Source organism: Poecilia reticulata, chromosome 2 (genome assembly GCF_904066995.2).
Source record: "Poecilia reticulata chromosome 2, P_reticulata-male-v2, whole genome shotgun sequence".
Taxonomy (NCBI): domain Eukaryota; kingdom Metazoa; phylum Chordata; class Actinopteri; order Cyprinodontiformes; family Poeciliidae; genus Poecilia; species Poecilia reticulata.
Window position 1 is genome coordinate 14,040,831 of NC_088831.1, and position 18,352 is coordinate 14,059,182.

Here is an 18,352-nt window from a genome sequence, read left to right on the forward strand (position 1 = left end):
AAAATTTTTCTTTTCTATCAAACTTTGCATTTAAAACCAGTTTCTGGAGATAAATTGATTGATAAATAATAAAATAACCTTTCAGGCATGTTGATTCCCATCTTGTCTCCTTGTCACTAAAATGTTTCCTTTTTGTCTCACAACTTACTCAATTTAAGAAGTTCAGCCAAAGGAGTCTGAATGCATTTCCTGTTTGAAACATCAGCTGAGTTGATATTTGCCAAGTCTTGATTCTTTTATTTGCACAAATGTTTTAGGTTTCATTTGATTTTAATGGAAGCAAAATTACTTTTTGAAAAATCGGAGTAAAGATCTTTGATTATTTTTGTAAAGTGTGATTGCTTTTCTATCAATATGTTTTTGTGTTTTCTTATTGATTTTTACATATTTTCTGCATATTTTCCAAATAAAAATATGAAAACTTTGGTGTGAATTTGCTTATAAAGTTGATAGTCAGAAACGACTGCTTTTGCAGCACCACCTGCAAATATTTTGAGAATGTTTTTATCAGTTTTGCATAATTAAACACTGATATTTTCATCCATTCTTTGCAAAAATACTCCAATTTAAAACAATGTTCAGGTCTCGCCACTGATCTGGACTTTGATTAGGCCAGTCTAACACATGCTTCAGCTTAACCCCCTGCTGTATTTCTGGCTGAATGTTTAGAAAATGTGAACTGAATTACTTTGTGTCATTTGAAAGTAAAATATTTATAACAATGTAACTGTTTTCCATATATATTTATGGTTTAAATAACAATCCCTCTACCCCTAAACAGAAAATAATTCACCTGTTTTCAAGGCGAAATAATTGTGTTTTACTTGACGCTCGAAAATTTATTTCAAATGCAGTCTGATTAATCTAAATCGGCTAGATCTGCTGAAGTTTATATTTCCAGACACGTTTGAGAAAATAAAAAAATGTCTAAACCATCACCCTTTTCCCTAATGGGGTCGGGAGGGTTGCTGGTGCCCATCTCTAGCTGGCGTTCCGGGCGAGAGGCGGGGTCACCCTGGACAGGTCGCCAGTCTGTCGCAGGGCAAACCAGAGACAGACAGTACAAGCTAACAACCATGCACACACACACACACCCAGAGGCAATTTGGAGAGGCCAAATGGAAGCCGGAGTACCCGGAGAAAGCCCACGCATGCACAGGGAGAACTCCATGCAGAAAGACCGGGGCCAGGAATCGACCCCAGAGCCTTCTTGCTGCAGGGCAACAGCTCTTCCAACTGCGCCACTGTGCAGCCCAAATGTCTAAACCATAAATATAAAATAATTTATTTTAAAGAAAGTCACTACATTTTTTTATATAAAATTCTAACAAATTTGGTTTGTGTTTAGTTTTGGACAAACTCCCATTATTCTGTATAATGTGTATTTTCTCCTTAAGTTTCAGTTTCGGACTTGACGCAGTTTTACCTTCTTTCTCTGAAAACACGTGATTTCCCCAAGCTGTTCTCTGAACTGTCTTCCCTCCTCCTAAAATACGAATTGTTTTTCATCTGACGCTCGAAAATTTATTTCAAATGCAATCTGATTAATCTAAAATGCATAAAAGTACAGGATTTATCCTAACCGTGAGCTAAAATTCATGAAATGAAGCTCCTGTGTAAAAAACTGGTTTTAGGATATTGTTATTGTGCATGTATGTGATGATTGACGGAACAGCCACTTTTTCTTCTGCTGATTGGCTAAGACCAGGAAGTAGGCGGGAGCCTGTAGTCGGTTCTCTGGTATGATTGGCTTAGAACTGTTAGCTAGGTTTCATCAATGGAACGGAGACGTGAAGCTGAAAGGAGGACTCAGCTAGCGTTCTTGTAACAGAACAAGCTTTCAGGAAATAAAACCTGTTTCCTCGGTGAGATAATAACCTTTCACAGACCAAAAAGTAAGTTTATCCACCTGTCTGAATAACCGTGGAAGCGTTTTATGATGCACGTGTTTTTTTTATTAGCAAAACAAAACACTCGGCTAAGCTAGTTGCTGAAGTTTGTAGTTCCAGGCAAGTTTGAGAAAATAAAAAATGTCTAGTTTTATGCCTTATATGGACACATTTTGGCAGTAGAAATGCTTTGCTGTGTTGTCGGTGTTAATTAATGTTTAATATGCTATTATGTTGCATCACCGCCCACCTGAACAGCTGCTGCTAGCTAACAGGTAGGACAGTAAATACATGAATCTGGTTAGCTTTAAAGGGATGTTCCGCTGTTTTTAAACAACCTGAACTGAAAAATGTAACCAAAAATACTTAAAGGATTGCTGTACACTGCTTTTATTTATTGTTTAAAGTACAGTTGGGGATTTGAGACAGCGTGATTTAGTTTGTAAGCAGACAAAAAGGCTGTTTTTATTTGATTTTTCTGTGTTTTTTGGCCTCTCGGCCACCGGTCGCATTGTAACAGAGCATCTTCCTCAGCTGCTTATAACAGGATCCTTTTAGCTTTCACTTTCTGATGAAATACTGTTAAGGAGGAACTTTCTAGTTTCCTAATATTTTCTCCCTCTGGGGCCAAAAATAATCAGGTCTGGTGATATTTTAACAATGTCAGACGTTTTGAGAGAAAAGAACTGATGATAAAAATGATTATTGGCTGGTTAATCTCCTAAATACTAAAACAGATATTAAAACATACATCATAAATATCTAATTGTTCATTTTATCTACAAATTAAGCTCCTGAAAATGATTAATTGATGACATGTTGACATTTTAGAGCAGAAATTGGTTCCAGTTTCTCCTCTAATTAAGTTCTTGAGTCCTGATGCAGCTGCTGCTTGTGGCCAGCAGATGGCGCAGTGGTGCCAGCTGCAGATGCTGGACAGTAAGTACCTGGAGCAGGTGGACCAGCTGTACGATGACTCCTTCCCCATGGACATCCGGCAGTACCTGAGCAGGTGGATCGAGAGCATCGACTGGTGAGGAGCTGATTCTGATTCAGTCCAAGTTTGTTCACGTAACAGCAGCAAAACTTCATAAAAATATCAAAGAAAATACTCCTGAAAGTACATTTTCTCTTAATCGTTACTACCCAACTCTTATAATAAGACATAATTGTGTTTTAAGTTCATTTTAGTGTTTTTATGTCCAAAGTTTGTGGCTTGAAAAGTTTGAAAACTGTCCTTGAAAAGTGTTTGAATTTTCCTGCGAGAAACTTTATTGATCCCAAAGGAATGTTGTTATAACACATTTTGATTCAAATTGTAGAGAAAGTACAGTTTTCCCAATGTTAATCAGCTGCTCCAGGTTGTTAAACACCCTGTTGCTATGGTTATGCATGACAACAAATGAGCAAAGGATGAAAAATGCACCAATACAGAAAGGAGCGTTAGTTTGAAGAAGATAAAGCTGCTCCATCGTTCTTCCTGTCTGGATTCCTGTCCGAAGCGAAGCCTCCATGTTGTTTTTCTTCCTGCTTGTCGTCAGGGATACGGTGGCGGTGCAGGACTCGCTGGCCACCATCCGCTTCCACGACCTGCTGGCGCAGCTGGATGACCAGCACAGCCGCTTCGCTCTGGAGAGCAACTTCCTGCAGCAGCACAACTTCCGCAAGATCAAGAGGAACCTGCAGGTCGGAGACGCCGCCGCTGCCCAGGGGTCAGAGGTTAACATGCTCTGACCGACGTCCGTCTGTCTGCAGGATCGCTTCCAGGAGGACCCTGTTACCATGGCGATGATCATCTCCAGGAACCTGAAGGAGGAGCAGAAGATCTTGGTCTGTGCAAAGGAAGCCGAGGTAAAAACCTGCAAATTTATCGTTTTTTCCACTTTAACCAAATTTCTCAAAAATTAATTAATCATATTGCAAATAAACAAAATTGCTACTGCCAAGAATGATTGTAGTAATCGATTAGTCTGATTTTAAAAAATCATCACCATTAAAGGTTATTTCCAAAATGTTAAAGAAATGTATACATAACGCCTGCTTTGAGAAAAGTTTTTTTTTTCTAGCAAATAGCATATTTTAGAGCCAATATATTGCAATTAACATTGAATCAACAACTAAATTAGTTGACAATTATTCCAATAATTGACTAATTGTTTCATCAAAACTGCTAAATAATCTAAATCTCCTTCCACTGATTTAAATGTTTTTGAGTTGGCAGACATGGCTAGCTGCTGCTGGCTACTGCTAGCTTCTTCTTCTTCTGTTTCTGACAAAATGTGCAGACAATGGCGCTAAGTTTCCAGTTAGTTCTCTGTATTTTTTCCACATGGTGGAAACCTGAGATCCTCACTAATCTGATGCCGTTTCTGCAGCAGGAAGGAGAAGGAGCCGTGTCGGCCATGGTGGTGGAGAAGCAGAAGCTGGACAACAAAGTGAAGGAGCTGAAAGACAAAGTTCAGGTTTGATGAACTCGGATTTAAGCTGCTCATTCATCCTGCCGGTTTCTGTTTAAACCTCATTAAAGGTCCAGTTTTTCTCCTCCAGTTCCTGGATCAGATGCTGAAGAACCTGGAGGACCTGCAGGACGAGTACGACTTCAAGATGAACACGCTGAAGAACCGTAAGCAGGACGGGTTCTGGTCCAGCTGCACCATAATCCAACCGGATTTTGTTGTGGATAAATAGAGGAACTGGTTAAGATATTCTATTAAAAGTTCAATATAATCTAAAGTTTATTGCTCTTTCAGACTCTCAAAACAACATTATTGTTTATTGCTGTAACTTCTGGGACATTTTATCGTCCAGTTAAATCTGTTTTTGTGACAATTTGCTGCACATTTTTTCAGCAGGTCAAAGTTTGTGTATATTTACTCAAACTGTGTCACCATGTTTATGTTCCTCCATGTGTAACATTCGTTGTGCGTCTGATGTGAGCTTCCCTCCTGCAGAGAACGAGCTGAACGGCATGTCGGCGAAGGAGCTGGAGAAGGAGAAGTTCAACACGACCAGGATGTGCATCGAGCTGAAGCAGAAACGCCATGTGAGAGTCGCCGTCGCCACGCTTTGCACTCTGCGGCGTTTCCTGTGGAGGCCCATAGACTGACGATGTGTTTTGTGTGGCAGGAGGTGGTCTCCTTCCTGAGCGAGCTGCTGAACCTCACCCAGAGTTTAATCCAAGATCTGATCAACGAGGAGCTGCCGGAGTGGAAGCAGCGGCAGCAGATCGCCTGCATCGGCGGCCCGCCCAACGCCTGCGTGGACCAGCTGCAGAACTGGTGAGGCAGAGGCTGCCTGCAGCGACACGCTGAGATAAATATCATATAAACACTGAGTTAAATATCATTTATATGCTGAGCTTTAGATCTAATCTGATTTACAATTATTGGTTTCCTCAAACCAGATCTTAAATCTCTTTTTCCACATTTTTCTTTTTATCTTTCTATCTCTTATTTGTTTTTTTTGTTTGTAGCAAATCTGATTTCTTATTGTTATTTTTTTCATCCCAGATCTTATTTCAATTTTTTATGTATTCAGTTTTTTTATATCAAATAGGATTTCTAGTTGTTGGATTTCTCATGCCAGTTGATTTTCAGATTTTTCTTTTATCTCAGATTTTTAAAATTATTTTTAAATGAATTTGTTTATTTATTTTATTTTATAGCAAATCTGATTTCCAATCATTACTTTTCTCATACCAGATTTTATTTCTGATTTTTTTTTCTAAAACAGAAATCACAAGTGGCAGAAAATATTTTTAAAAAGTTGCTTTTATTTGATCCATTCCTTCTGAATAAAAGGAATGAATATGATGGAGAATAAGAGCATAACTATGACAATTTTTGTTTAATTATAAGAATATTGATGCTAATTTTTCAGAAAAACATCTTAAAATTAATTCGTTTTAATCAGAAAAAGCTTATTTATTTTTTACATTTGGAATTTTCAACATTTTCTACAAATTAATATGTAGAAAATGTTTTTTCCACCATAATCTATCATTATTTGAAGTAATTTTTTTTAACTCTACGAGCTAAAAAAGCGTTTTGTCCGTCTGTTTCTTCCTGTTTGTGTCTCCTGCTGCAGGTTCACCGCCGTCGCCGAGTCGCTGCAGCAGGTCCGGCAGCACCTGAACAAGATGCTGGAGCTGGAGCAGAAGTTCACATACGAAAACGACCCGATCTCCCAGAAGAAGAGCCACCTGGAGAACCGAGCTCTGGACCTGCTGAAGAACCTGCTGTCCAGGTACGACTCCGACCCGTCCTCTGAGCCGCAGCTGCTGCCGGGCCAACATGGTGTCCGCTTGTGTTTGCAGCTCTCTGGTGGTGGAGCGGCAGCCCTGCATGCCCACACACCCACAGAGACCGCTGGTGCTGAAAACGGGCGTCCAGTTCACCGTGAAGCTGCGGTAAGAACCAAACTGCTCTGAATGTGACTGGAAAGCTCAGCAGGAAGTCACTTCTTCTTCACCTGAACGTCTGACTTCCTGTCTGTGTTCAGGTTCCTGGTGAAGCTTCATGAGTTCAACTACCAGCTCAAAGTCAAAGCCGTGTTCGATAAGTAAGCTGAGCTCATGTGGATGAGTTCAAACCGCTTCTGTCTGCAACAATAACTCTGCCGTTTGTTTCCCACAGGGACGTCACAGAGAAGAAAGGGTACGTCTGAAACTTTACCTGTTACCTAGGAAACAGCCGCATCCTGCTGGGTTAGCTGTAGCATCTGATAAAACACAAAAACCTGATTAAAGACAGAGAAACTTCATTTCTGTCCAATTTGTTCAGAAAATGGATCAATTTAAAGGTAGAAAAGGAGATTTGAAATCATTTTTCCTCATATTTTATCAGCGTTGTTGCACTTTTTGTAAATATAAACACAATAAATGTTTCCAGGGGTCAAAGATCAACATTTCCAAAGTTAAAGGAAACATGGTGTCTGTTTCCAGGTTCCGTAAGTTTAACATCCTGGGAACGAACACCAAGGTGATGAACATGGAGGAGTCCAACGGCAGCCTGGCGGCCGAGTTCAGGCATCTGGTGAGGAACAGAAACAGAAACAACGTCTGATTTAATAAGATGGCTTAGATTTGATACAAATAAAAAAATTTTTTATTATTTATATCAACAAAACAAATCATACTGATGGTGGAAATTATAAAGCTCATGTAACCTAAATATACAAACAAAAAGGTAAAGAAACAATAAAATGCAAATGAATATGCTGAAACATGTCGCCCCCTTGTGGTCATGTTGGATATTACACTAACTGTTTCAGCCTGAGTGAAAAAACTGATTAAAGTTAGATTTTTATCATTTAAAACATTGAAATGTCATATCTAGACTGTTATTGTTGTGAAAATTCTTCTTTAACTTGAAATGTAAAATGTTTAATTTGTGCAGCAACTGAAGGAGCAGAAACTGGCCGGGAACAGAACCAACGAGGTGAGAGAGTTTATCTGCTCAACCAATGAAATAATGAAATAATAAATTAATTTAGTAATTAATCTAAAAAAGACAATTTACTGAAAGAACAACTCAGAGGAGTAATTAAGACACAACTGTACATAAATATAAATATTTTGCATTTAAAATTTAAAAAATAGCAGAAGATGCAATTATTGGAATTGGATTTTAAACAATAAAATCTTACTTTCTTTTTTAAATAAAAAAATTATTTGTTGCATTTTTAAAATATATTTCTAATGTATAAAAATGACTTGAATGAAAATTGTGCAAAATTAGTTTGAAACTTTTATTTGTTTTTTGGAAGAAAAATCGATAGAATAATCAATACTTAGTTGTAGATCTGCAAGGTTTTTTTTTTCTTCACAGAATCAATCTAGACTCAGTTATTACACTGGCAACCCTAATAAAACCTGCATCAGGCCTAAATTGGACTTTTAAACTGAGGTCATTCAGTCGGGTTTGGTTTAAACTCAGATGTGAACCTGCAGAACTTCATGACTCCACCGGGTCAGTGGGTTCTGGTCCAGCTCGGTGGGTCGGCTCTGTTCGGCTCGGTGGGTTCTGGTCCAGCTCGGTTCTGTCTGACCCGTTTCCTGCTGTGTCCCTCAGGGTCCGCTGATCGTCACCGAGGAGCTTCACTCGCTCAGCTTCGAGTCGGAGCTGCACCTGAACCAGTCCGGTTCTCCAGGACTCCACATCAAGGTGGAGGTGAGCGGAACCCGGAGCCTGGCTCCAGAACCGGGTCGGCCCGGTAGAACTGAACCCTGTGTGTCGTTCTAGGCCATGGCTCTACCCCTAGTCGTCATCTCCAACGTCTGCCAGCTGCCCAGCGGCTGGGCCTCCATCCTCTGGTACAACATGCTGACCACAGAACCCAAAGTGAGGCCCGCTCTTCCTCCTCTTCCTCGGTGCCGACCCAATGCTAACGACCTGCTCTATCCAACAGAACCTCAAGTTCTTCCTGTCGCCGCCGTCCGCCAAGTGGTCCCAGCTGTCCGAGGTGCTGAGCTGGCAGTTCTCCTCCGTCACCAAGAGAGGCCTGAACCAGGAGCAGCTCAACATGCTGGCCGACAAGCTGCTGGGTCAGAACCAGAACAGAACCAGATCTGGAGTTTATTCTCACTTCATTTTTCTTTAATTTTTCCTCCTTTTGTCCTGAATTAACTTGATATTTTTATGTGTTCAGATTTAATTTCTTCCTGGTTTTTCTCTGGATTCTGTCCAGATTTCTAGATGTTAATCTCCAAACTGTGAAGTAGAAAAGTCTCTGGTTCCGACCAGATTATCGGGTTTCTGATGTGTAACATGATAATTTTTGTTGGCAGGAGCAAAAGCTCAGAGGAATCCAGACGGGACGATTCCCTGGACCAAGTTCTGCAAGGTGAGCCTCCGGGGTCGTCGTCGGGGTCGTCGTCGGGCGCATCTGGTTCATGTGTTTGTCGTCTCTGCAGCAGAGCGCCAATGAGAAATCGTTCCCCTTCTGGCTGTGGATCGAAGGAATCCTGGACCTGATCAAGAGACACCTGCTGTCGCTGTGGAACGACGGGTAAACGCTGCTGGTGGTGCTGCTGCTGGTGCTGCTGCTGCTTCTCCAGCGTTTCCATGGTTACAGTCTGGTCCTGTGTGCAGCTGCATCATGGGCTTCATCAGCAAGGAGAGGGAGAAGGCGCTGCTGAGCAACAAATGTCCCGGGACGTTCTTGCTGAGGTTCAGCGAGAGCAGCAAGGAGGGCGCTATCACCTTCACCTGGATCGAGCACGACGTGCACGGTAACGCAGGCCAGGCTTTCATTGTGAAAGGACTCTGCTGGACCCCCATTGGAGCACAAGCTGCAGCTGTAACGTGTTTTTGTTTGACCAGATAAGCCCGTCTATCACTCGGTGGAGCCGTACACCAAGAAGGAGCTGTCGGCCGTGTCGCTGCCCGACATCATCCGCACCTACAAAGTGATGGCCGTGGAGAACATCCCGGAGAACCCGCTGCGCTTCCTCTACCCCGACGTCCCCAAGGATAAGGCCTTCGGGAAGTACTACCCCAAACCCTCAGAGAGTGAGAGCCGCGCCGATTCATTCCACCGCTTGGAAAGACCCGATCGGACTCGTTAATGTTCTGGTTCTGCTGCAGCTCAAGAGCCGATGGACACGGATGTCCAGGAGGTCCGCGGCTACATGAAGACGGAGCTCATCTCTGTCTCTGAAGTGTAAGATCAGAGGTTTTACCATTAAGAGAGAGATTAACGTTTTAATAAGAAGCTTTTACATATTTTAATAACTGAATATCTAAAAGAATCATTTAAAACAAACCATTTAGTTTTATCTTGTAGCTTTTTGTTACTTTTAGTAACTGAAGCACTAATCAGTCAATCAAGCAATACAGTTTTATTTGTATTGCACATTTGAGCATCAAGGCATTTTAAAGTGCTTTACATAATTAAAATAAAAACAGCATGTGACATTGAATAAACAGTGAGAAAGAGATTTTGAAAAAGATAAAAACATTAAAACCCACACCCCTTTTAGGACTTCAGTTGAACGTACCCACGCCTCTCCGGGGGGGCTTTACATCATTAAAAACTAAACACACAGAAATAAATTAATAAATAGATAAAAAGTAAATATAAAAACATCGAAGACATCAAAACCCGCACTCTAAACCTAATTTAGCCATAAGCAACTATAAACAGGTGGGTTTTAAGTTGAGATTTAAAGGCACCCAGTGTTTCAGCTGTTTTACAGTTTTCTGGAAGTTTGTTCCAAATCTGTGGTGCATAGAAACTGAATGCTGCTTCTCCTCGTCTGGTTCTGGTTCTGGGGATGCAGATCAGACCAGAACCAGAAGATCTAAGGGGTCTAGACGGTTGGTACAGCAATAACAGATCTTTAATCTATTGTGGTGCTAAACCGTTCAGTGATTTATAAACTAACATCAGTATTTTAAAGTCTATCCTCTGAGCTACAGGGAGCCAGTGTAGGGACTTTAAAACTGGTGTTATGTGCTCTATCTTCCTGGTTTTAGTCAGAACGCGAGCAGCAGTGTTTTGGATCAGCAGCAGCTGTTTGATTGATTTATTAGTCAGACCTGTGAAGACGCTGTTGCAATAATCAATGCAGCTAAAGATAAACGCATGGATGAGTTTCTCTAGATCGCGCTGAGACATAAGTCCTCTAATCCTGGAGATGTTCTTCAGGTGATGGAAGGCCGACTTTTGGATGGGTTCAGAGTCACCTGGTGACATCGTGATGTGGAGCTGTGTATCATCCGCATAATTGTGGTAGCTAATCCTATGTCCTGTTATAACCTGAGCCAGTGGGAGCATATAAATATTGAATATCTGGGGTCCTAGGATTGAACCTTGGGGTACCCCACATGTGACCTTTGACCTCTCTGATGAGAAGTTTCCGATTGAAACAAAGAAATCCCTGTTCTTTATGTAAGATTCAAACCAGTTGAGCACTGGACCGGAGAGACCGACCCAAGTCTCCAGCCGGTTCAGTAAAATGTCGTGGTCAACAGTGTCGAAAGCTGCACTGAGGTCCAACAGAACCAGCACTGTGGTTCTCCCACAGTCTGTATTTATATGGATGTCATTGAACACTTTTACAAGGGCCGTCTCCGTGCTGTGGTGAGCACGAAAACCAGACTGGAAGGAGTCAAAGCAGTTTGTTATTGTTAGGAAGTTATTTAATTGTTTAAAAACAGCTTTTTCAGTAACTTTGCTGATGAATGGGAGGTCAGAGGTCGGCCTGTAATTCTGCAGTAGGGATTTGTCCAGATTGTTCTTTTTGATCAGTGGTTTGATATCTGCTGTTTTTAAAGCCTGGGGGGAAAAAACACTTGAAGAGAGCAATAAGTTACTATTTGGATCAGATCATTAGCAACAACAGGCAGGACTTTCTTAAAGAAATGTGTGGGTAGGACATCCAGACAGCAGGAACTGGAGCTTAATTGACTTATAATGTCTTCTAGGGTTTTATAATTTTGTAGTTGAAATTGGGTCATTGTTCCTGCATTTGTTTTGTTTGGGCACAGCATTGGTACTGTCTTTGGAGTGGATGTGCAGATTAATCCTCTGATCTTTTGAATTTTCTCTAAAAAGAAACTTGAAAACTTGTTGCAGGCGACATTAGATTGAAGTTCAGGTGGCAACGTCATCGGAGGATTTGTGAGCTTGTCAACAGTAGCAAATAAAGCTGGAGCATTGTTAATGTTTCTGTTTATGACATCTGCAAAGAAAGCCTCTCTTGCATGTTTTAGTGTTGTGTGATAGTTACGTAGTCTTTCCTTGTAGATGTCACAATAAACGTGCAGTTGACCTTTACACCATCTCCGTTCGGCCCTGCGGCAGAGTTGTCTTGCAGATTGAACTGTTTGTGCATTTCTCCATGGAGATTTCTTCCTACCAGACACAACCTGGTAGTGTCTGGTAGGACACTTCCAGACAAAATGTTTTCAGTGCAAACTTTTTGATATCTGAAAGTTTGCACTGAAAATCATCTACCAACTTATGTACGTCATTATAGCTTAAGAGTGAGGAAGAAGAGTAGATTTGATTAAATGTTTCTGCTGTGTTTTCTGTGAAAGTACGTTTTATGATAGTAGCTGTTTGTCCAAGTGGGTTAACGGATAAAGAACTGTCAAAGAAAACAGCAAAATGATCCGACAGGCGATATCAATTACAGAGATATTGGAAATATTCACACTGTTACTGATAACCAGGTCCAGTGTGTGTCCATGAGTTGTGTTGGTTGTTTGACATGTTGTGTTAAACCAAAACTCTCTAATATATTACAGAGCTTTTTAGCCCCTCGGTCTTGGGGGTTGTCAATAGGGGTGTAGTGATGCAATAATTTCACAATACAATATACGATATTCTGGTCACGATACGATATGTATCACGATATTTGTTGAGCGATACGTTTCAGTGCATTTTTACGATTTTCTGAAAGATTTTAGAAGGACACAGTGATTTTAGTGACATTTTGTGTACCATAGACTTTAATTTAGTTAACTGAAAACTGATTAAAAGCACCAACTACACAATACCTGACTCTGATTGGACAGTCTAACAGTCTGCAGCTGGACAAAATGAATCAAAGATGCAGTGAGAGAATTAGTTTCTGTCATTTAATTCATGTGGATTTAACATAAAACTCAAAAGTTTAAACGGTAATCCAGGAGCAGAGTGGGGAGATTATCAGCCTCTGTAGACTCTCAATATGCAAATGATTGCACTTATGTTTTTTCTTTTGGACACTGTGGCAAATGCAGTCTTTTGGACTATGGGGAAAAAGGCTTTTCTACTTGGCTCCCAGAGTTAGCCGTGGCTGTAAGCTGTTTACTACTAGCTGCTAAAGTTGTGGCTCCCCTCACCCCGTAGTGATCGACTTCCTGCAGCTACGCAGCGCCGCTATTCTCCTGCTTGGATCTCTGAGTAGCTGCCTCTCAGACTGCCAGGATCTCATCGTTCTCTCAGTCTCTGATACTCTTTGTCTGTTGCTAATAAAAATTATCGATCAGCTATTGTTACCATGGAAATCCTCACTGTGCCGCGGATTCCGGCTGGAGGTTTTTCCTCTTCGTCTTCCTGCTCAAAACACAGCGCCGCTGCGCGCCCGCTGCGGATGTTATCAACCCATATTCATTCTTCAGGTAATCCTTTATATACAGAACAGAATCCGCTGAGCTAAAAACTAATTACGAAGTGAATGCTACCAGTCGAAATTGGCATTAATTTCACGATCTCACTTCTTTCTCAGCTGCTCCGTTCCGCTTCTCTTTCACGGTTACTTGCGCAACTTTACTTCGTTTCTCAGCAACAAAATACAGCCCGTCGTTATTTATTGAAGATTTTACATGTCCAAAAACACAGGAATCTAATGTTTCGTTTCGTTTTCTACGTTTTTAAGATCACTCCCTCACATAATCGGAAAAGCCGGGAAATGGCGGCGCTTTTGACATTTCTCTGACATTTGGAAAAATATGGTTTACTAATTTTAGCATAACTCCGGTTATACTTGGCCTATTAACACAATTTAAAAACTGGTGTGTAGTTTATAATGTGCACTTTAAGCTCAAGTTGAAAGTGAGACTGAGGGAGGCGGAGTCTTGCTGCTACGCCGTAACAAACTAGACGTTAAAAAGAGCTATAAGGCTTGGACCCCTATGGTTTAACTGATCGATACTCGCGGATGAAAAATCGATACTTTTCGAGGGCAGAAAATATTGATGTATATCGCCGAATCGATTTATTTATACAGCCCTAGTTGTCAACATGAATGTTGAAATCACCCAACAATTATCAAACAATTGTAACCAATATATATGAGAGATAGAAGCTCATTCAAGTCCGTAAAGAAAATTTCTACATATGTTGGAGTTTTGTATAAAATTAATAGAGCTTTAGCATAAAGAGATCTGGTATTTAAAAGAGCCAGTTTAAGTGACTTGGAGGCTGAAAGTTCTTCAGTCTGAGATTTGAATTAAGACCGCTGCTTTTTGTATTTCTGTTTTTGTAACTTTTCTTGCAGTGATCCGGACAAGTAATGTCCTGCTAAGCTAATATCGGGGGTCCAGACACATTCTGGAGGAAAGTGGGTGTAAAGATAATATCTGGACTCCGGTCTCAGACCTCAGAAACGCAGAGTGCTGGATCCTCAGGGAGGTCAGAGGCAGGTGGCTTATATGAAGTGAGGTCTGCTATGTTAGCGCAACGGAGAGTTGTGCTGAGGCAAACCTGTTGATTCATTCCATCCGTGAATTTGAGAAACTGGTCCGGAAGACATTTCTTCATAGGTACCTTGTGAATGAATGTAGGAGCAGAGAGGGAGGGGTTAATGAGGAGAGGAACCAGTCGTTTTGTCCCCAGTCGATGTTTTAACATCATCTAAGTTACTTTACAACAGAAACTTTGCCGTCTTACTGCAAGTTTCCTACTTCATCGTTCTTTTCCTTTCATTTACGATATTGCTGCACATTTTGACATTTCAGAAAGTCATTTTTTGATTTAAAGAAAGTTTGGGTGCAGTAAAAATATTTTCTATGTGATTTAGAATCAAATATTTTCTTTTTTGAGTTTGTCATTTTATAAAATGATGTTTTCAGTCTGAAATGTGATACAAATCGACTAACGGCCTTGTTGTTGGTCAGACACCCGTCCAGACTGCAGGACAACATGATGCCCATGTCTCCTGACGACTACAAGGTGCTGGAGCGATACGTCAGCCCCAGAGACATCGATGCTGTGGTGAGTCCTTCATTCAGCTCCAGATGTCTGATTTAAATCTGTCCAGACCCTGAACACACATTTATCTTCCTCACAGCCAGAATCCGACCTCCTCACTGACAAAAATGGATTTTATAGCCGAAAAGTTTAGGAAAATCTGACAGCGATGCTCCAGAGGCGCCTCCTGCTGGTAGACATTGTGTAGCGCAGGCAACATTAACGTCCCGACAAATATGGAAGCTTCAAATTCATATTTTATAATCACTTAATTTAAAAAGAAACATTAAAGGTGCTTATAAAAACTATAGGGGAGATGAACTGACAGAATAAACCTTTAAAACAATCCATCCACTAAATTTTCAACATTTTCAGTGTTTTTGTTTTTGCTAACAGTTATTTTAAGTAGATAACTGTCCTGTTAGTGTAAATTTAGTTGGCAGTATGAATGAGATGAGACTGACTGTTGCTATAGCGACGCCCTCTGACCTTGTCCCCCTGTCCTGTCCTGCTCTGAATCTGTCTGTCTCCTATTCTAGATGGACCTGCAGGACTTTGTCCCTCAGGTAAAGTGTTGCTGCATGTTGGTTGTAGCTCCTGTAGTCCTGCATGGCCGACCCAAACACTTTGAGCTTCGTCCTCTTCTTGGCAACTGAACCACAGATTGAGCAACTTTTGGTTTGGACAGTTAACCCCTCAATAAATCCACTGGATTGGTTAGCAGCTGACCAATCAAAGGACAGTAAACCCTCCTTACCTGGAGGACCTGAACCGCTTTACCTGCCATAAATTTATCAGTTTACTGGTGAAATTTGGTGGAAAATAATTTTAAAATATTGAAATGTTTAAATGGGAACAGGAACCAAAGGTTGCACTGAAGTTAGAGTAGAAATACTTGAATATATTTTTACTCAAGAGTGAAAAAGTATTTGTTAAAAGGCGACTCAAGAATCTGATGAAATCATTTAATATTTAAAAATTACATCATCACAAGGACCAAAATATAAAGTTAAATGTAAATTGTGGTATTTTAAACATCTAATTGGTTGTAGATCTAATTCTGGTTTATGTAAATTATTGGCAGCGTATCAATTATTACAGTCATTCCGTCAGCATTATATAACAAAGTTTTAGTTTTTCAAGTATGACATTACAAAAAAATACACATAAATATAACTGAGAATAAAGGTGTCATTGTATGACTTTTTCATAACAAATAAATCTGAGAAATAATCCTACAACTTTATTCTAGTTTTATTTTGACTTTATTCTTGTAATTTTATTTTTATTTTCGTAGTGTGGCTCTAATACTTGGTCGTATTAAAGATGTAATAAATCTGAGATAACTTCAGATAAAGACGCATTTTAATTTTCCTGAAATGAGGCAGAACTTGCAGCTCTGGCGCCTCCTGGTGGCTCAGAGGTTTTAGTTTGGGAACTTTGAACATGAACGGTTCTGAACTGAACTGGTTTCGTTTCAGATGAATTAATTAGTTCTTGTTTTCTCCACAGATGAGTTCAGAGTTTCAGGATGAGAGCTAAAGACGAGCTGATACCGTTTCATCGTCCCTCCTGGTTCTGATCCTGGTTCTGGTCCTTCATCCCTCCTGGCGGTTCTGCTCGGCCCGTTTGCGCTCAGCGTTCTCGTTAAACAACCATTTTTTAAATATTTACTTCTGTAAATCTGTATTAACTGTTAAAGAACAAATATTTTATTTTTACTTTAAGGTTTTATTATTATAAATAAAAACACAAAACCTTCTCAGAAAGATGATGGTCACATTTTATTAAATTGGGATGTTTATATTTGCACATTGTTTCCAATTTAATGTCAAGAAAAATGGATATAAATAAAAGGATTAATTATTAAAATTATAGTCAGTTAATTTGGTAATCGATAATGATCAGTAATTTCAGTATTGACTCAAGTTTATTTTACTGAAAAAACAACCATTCAGACGGAATTAAATCAAAACTGAACAAAAAATCTATAATTTTACATTAAAGATTAAATAAAATCCTGTTTGCAAATATGTTCTACCCAGAACTCATTAAACTAGTTTTAGGTTCATCAGGTTCAAATTATGTAAAAAAATAAAATAAAAATCTCTTATTAAGCATCAATTATTGATTAATTGAAAAAAATAATCAGCAGGTCAGTTCTACACTGTATTGATAAACATTGATAAAATATTATTTTAAAAAGAAACAGAAATATTTGCTTATTTGCATCTTTTATTTCTAATATTGTAGAAAAAGGTTTAAGTGAAACATCTTCAAAATGTGATTATTTTTTATCAGATTTAGTTACTTAAATAGTTTTAATGTCATTTTGTTACGAAAAGTTAAATTCTGTTATTCAATGAAAAAAAAAAAATCTGCATTTTTTTCTTTTTTCAACTTGAGTTTGTGATTTTTCGTCCTAATGACCTGCAGGCCGCAGAGCTCTGCTTTAATTAGTCTAACTGACCTTCATCACTGATGAAGACTCAGAAAACTCTCCTGTTTGTATAAAATGTGACTGCATGGCTTGTCGGGCTTTAATTGTTCCCTCTGAGGTTGAAAGTATTTGTGTGAGTAAAGATAAAATAAAGCTTCAGTGTGTGAGAAGCCGAGTGACTTTCGTTGTGTTCTCTCCCCCATGAACACTGAGCTGACCTCAGTTCAATAAGGGGACACTGCATCCCCTGTGCTCTACAGATGCTTGGTCTGTTCCAGGTGTTGTTACACTATAGAATGACTCTTATTACTTTGCACAGTTCTCCATGGGCAAGATAAGAAACTGATATCTGCTGATAGGCATTGGGCATGTCCAGCTGCAGCTCAGCAGATGTCCTGTTTGTCTGGTGGTCCTGTAGTAATTCGCCTCGAAGTTAGTCTGTGGATAGCAAAACATACTGCAAAATGACCGTGTATAAAATAGTTCAGATGAAGGGTGATTTCACCTTGTGAGTCCCGTCTTTGTTTGTTTTGAAGAAGGCGGTGTAGCAGAGATCCGACAAGACAGAAGAAACAGTCGAGCCAGAAAGATTTTCAGAAAGTGAGGCTGCCATCTTTGTGTGGGGCAAACCTACCGCGTGCTGTGTAAAAATGATCGGAAATCCATTGTTGGCGTGTATCTTTGCATTGTTGCTGCGTTGGTCCGTCAATTGAATCCTTAATTAGGATTATATTTTGTGTATATTTTATTCAAATTTTGTGCTTTATCCATAGGACCTGTTTTGTCCCTATTCTCCAATATATGTATCCAACATATATTATTCAGTATTAATCATTATTTATTTGTGTCATTATTAATTTGTGTTTGGATATGTAGTGGTATAGAAATAAACAATACCACACAAATAATTTCAGGTGAAAAGTTCCGGTTGTTAAGGTGGACGTGGTATATAAGGAGCTGCGGATTTCATTCAGGATGTGTCGTCTTCAGGGCCGTGCAGAGACCACTAAAGGGGCTGGTGCTCAACAACAACAAAAGGGCCCATCTAACCGCATTCTAGGACAGAATATTAACAAAGCCTCTCAGCTTTCAGAGTTTAATAAACAATGATAAATTACAAAATTGTGAGATATACAATCAAAGCTAAGGAACATCTCTATATACAGCATACCACTATAAATATGTAAGATGTTCTATTAGTAATTTCTTTCTGCATGTCTATTTTGTTATAAGAAAGTATTGCAATATTCAAACCCGCAATTTAGCAAGATATGTAAATCAGAGCTAGACCAGACATATTTTGTCTTTACATAATTACACTATTAAAAATATATACAAGGGC

At 39.7% G+C, this 18,352-nt stretch overlaps 1 protein-coding gene across 7 annotated transcripts; it reads left to right on the plus strand.

The window, feature by feature from the left end:
* The first annotated feature begins 1,753 nt into the window (after positions 1-1,753).
* stat1a (signal transducer and activator of transcription 1a) lies at positions 1,754-17,180 on the plus strand. 7 transcript variants are annotated; one of them, XM_081613044.1, is made up of 25 exons: positions 1,754-1,895; positions 2,795-2,922; positions 3,431-3,575; positions 3,645-3,740; positions 4,265-4,351; positions 4,437-4,512; positions 4,841-4,932; positions 5,016-5,167; positions 5,976-6,134; positions 6,205-6,297; positions 6,390-6,449; positions 6,524-6,544; positions 6,832-6,922; positions 7,286-7,327; positions 7,961-8,059; positions 8,132-8,230; positions 8,298-8,433; positions 8,677-8,732; positions 8,803-8,897; positions 8,981-9,120; positions 9,212-9,400; positions 9,476-9,551; positions 14,498-14,594; positions 15,110-15,136; positions 16,083-17,180. In XM_081613044.1, the coding sequence occupies exons 2-25, from the start codon at positions 2,795-2,797 to the stop codon at positions 16,110-16,112; spliced, it is 2,286 nt and encodes a 761-aa protein (XP_081469170.1). In that variant the 5' UTR covers positions 1,754-1,895; the 3' UTR covers positions 16,113-17,180. The 7 variants fall into 7 exon arrangements, with proteins under 7 accessions (XP_081469170.1, XP_081469175.1, XP_081469174.1 ...); XM_081613049.1 differs by having other exon boundaries at positions 8,806-8,897; XM_081613048.1 differs by having other exon boundaries at positions 4,268-4,351.
* Positions 17,181-18,352: the final 1,172 nt, after the last annotated feature.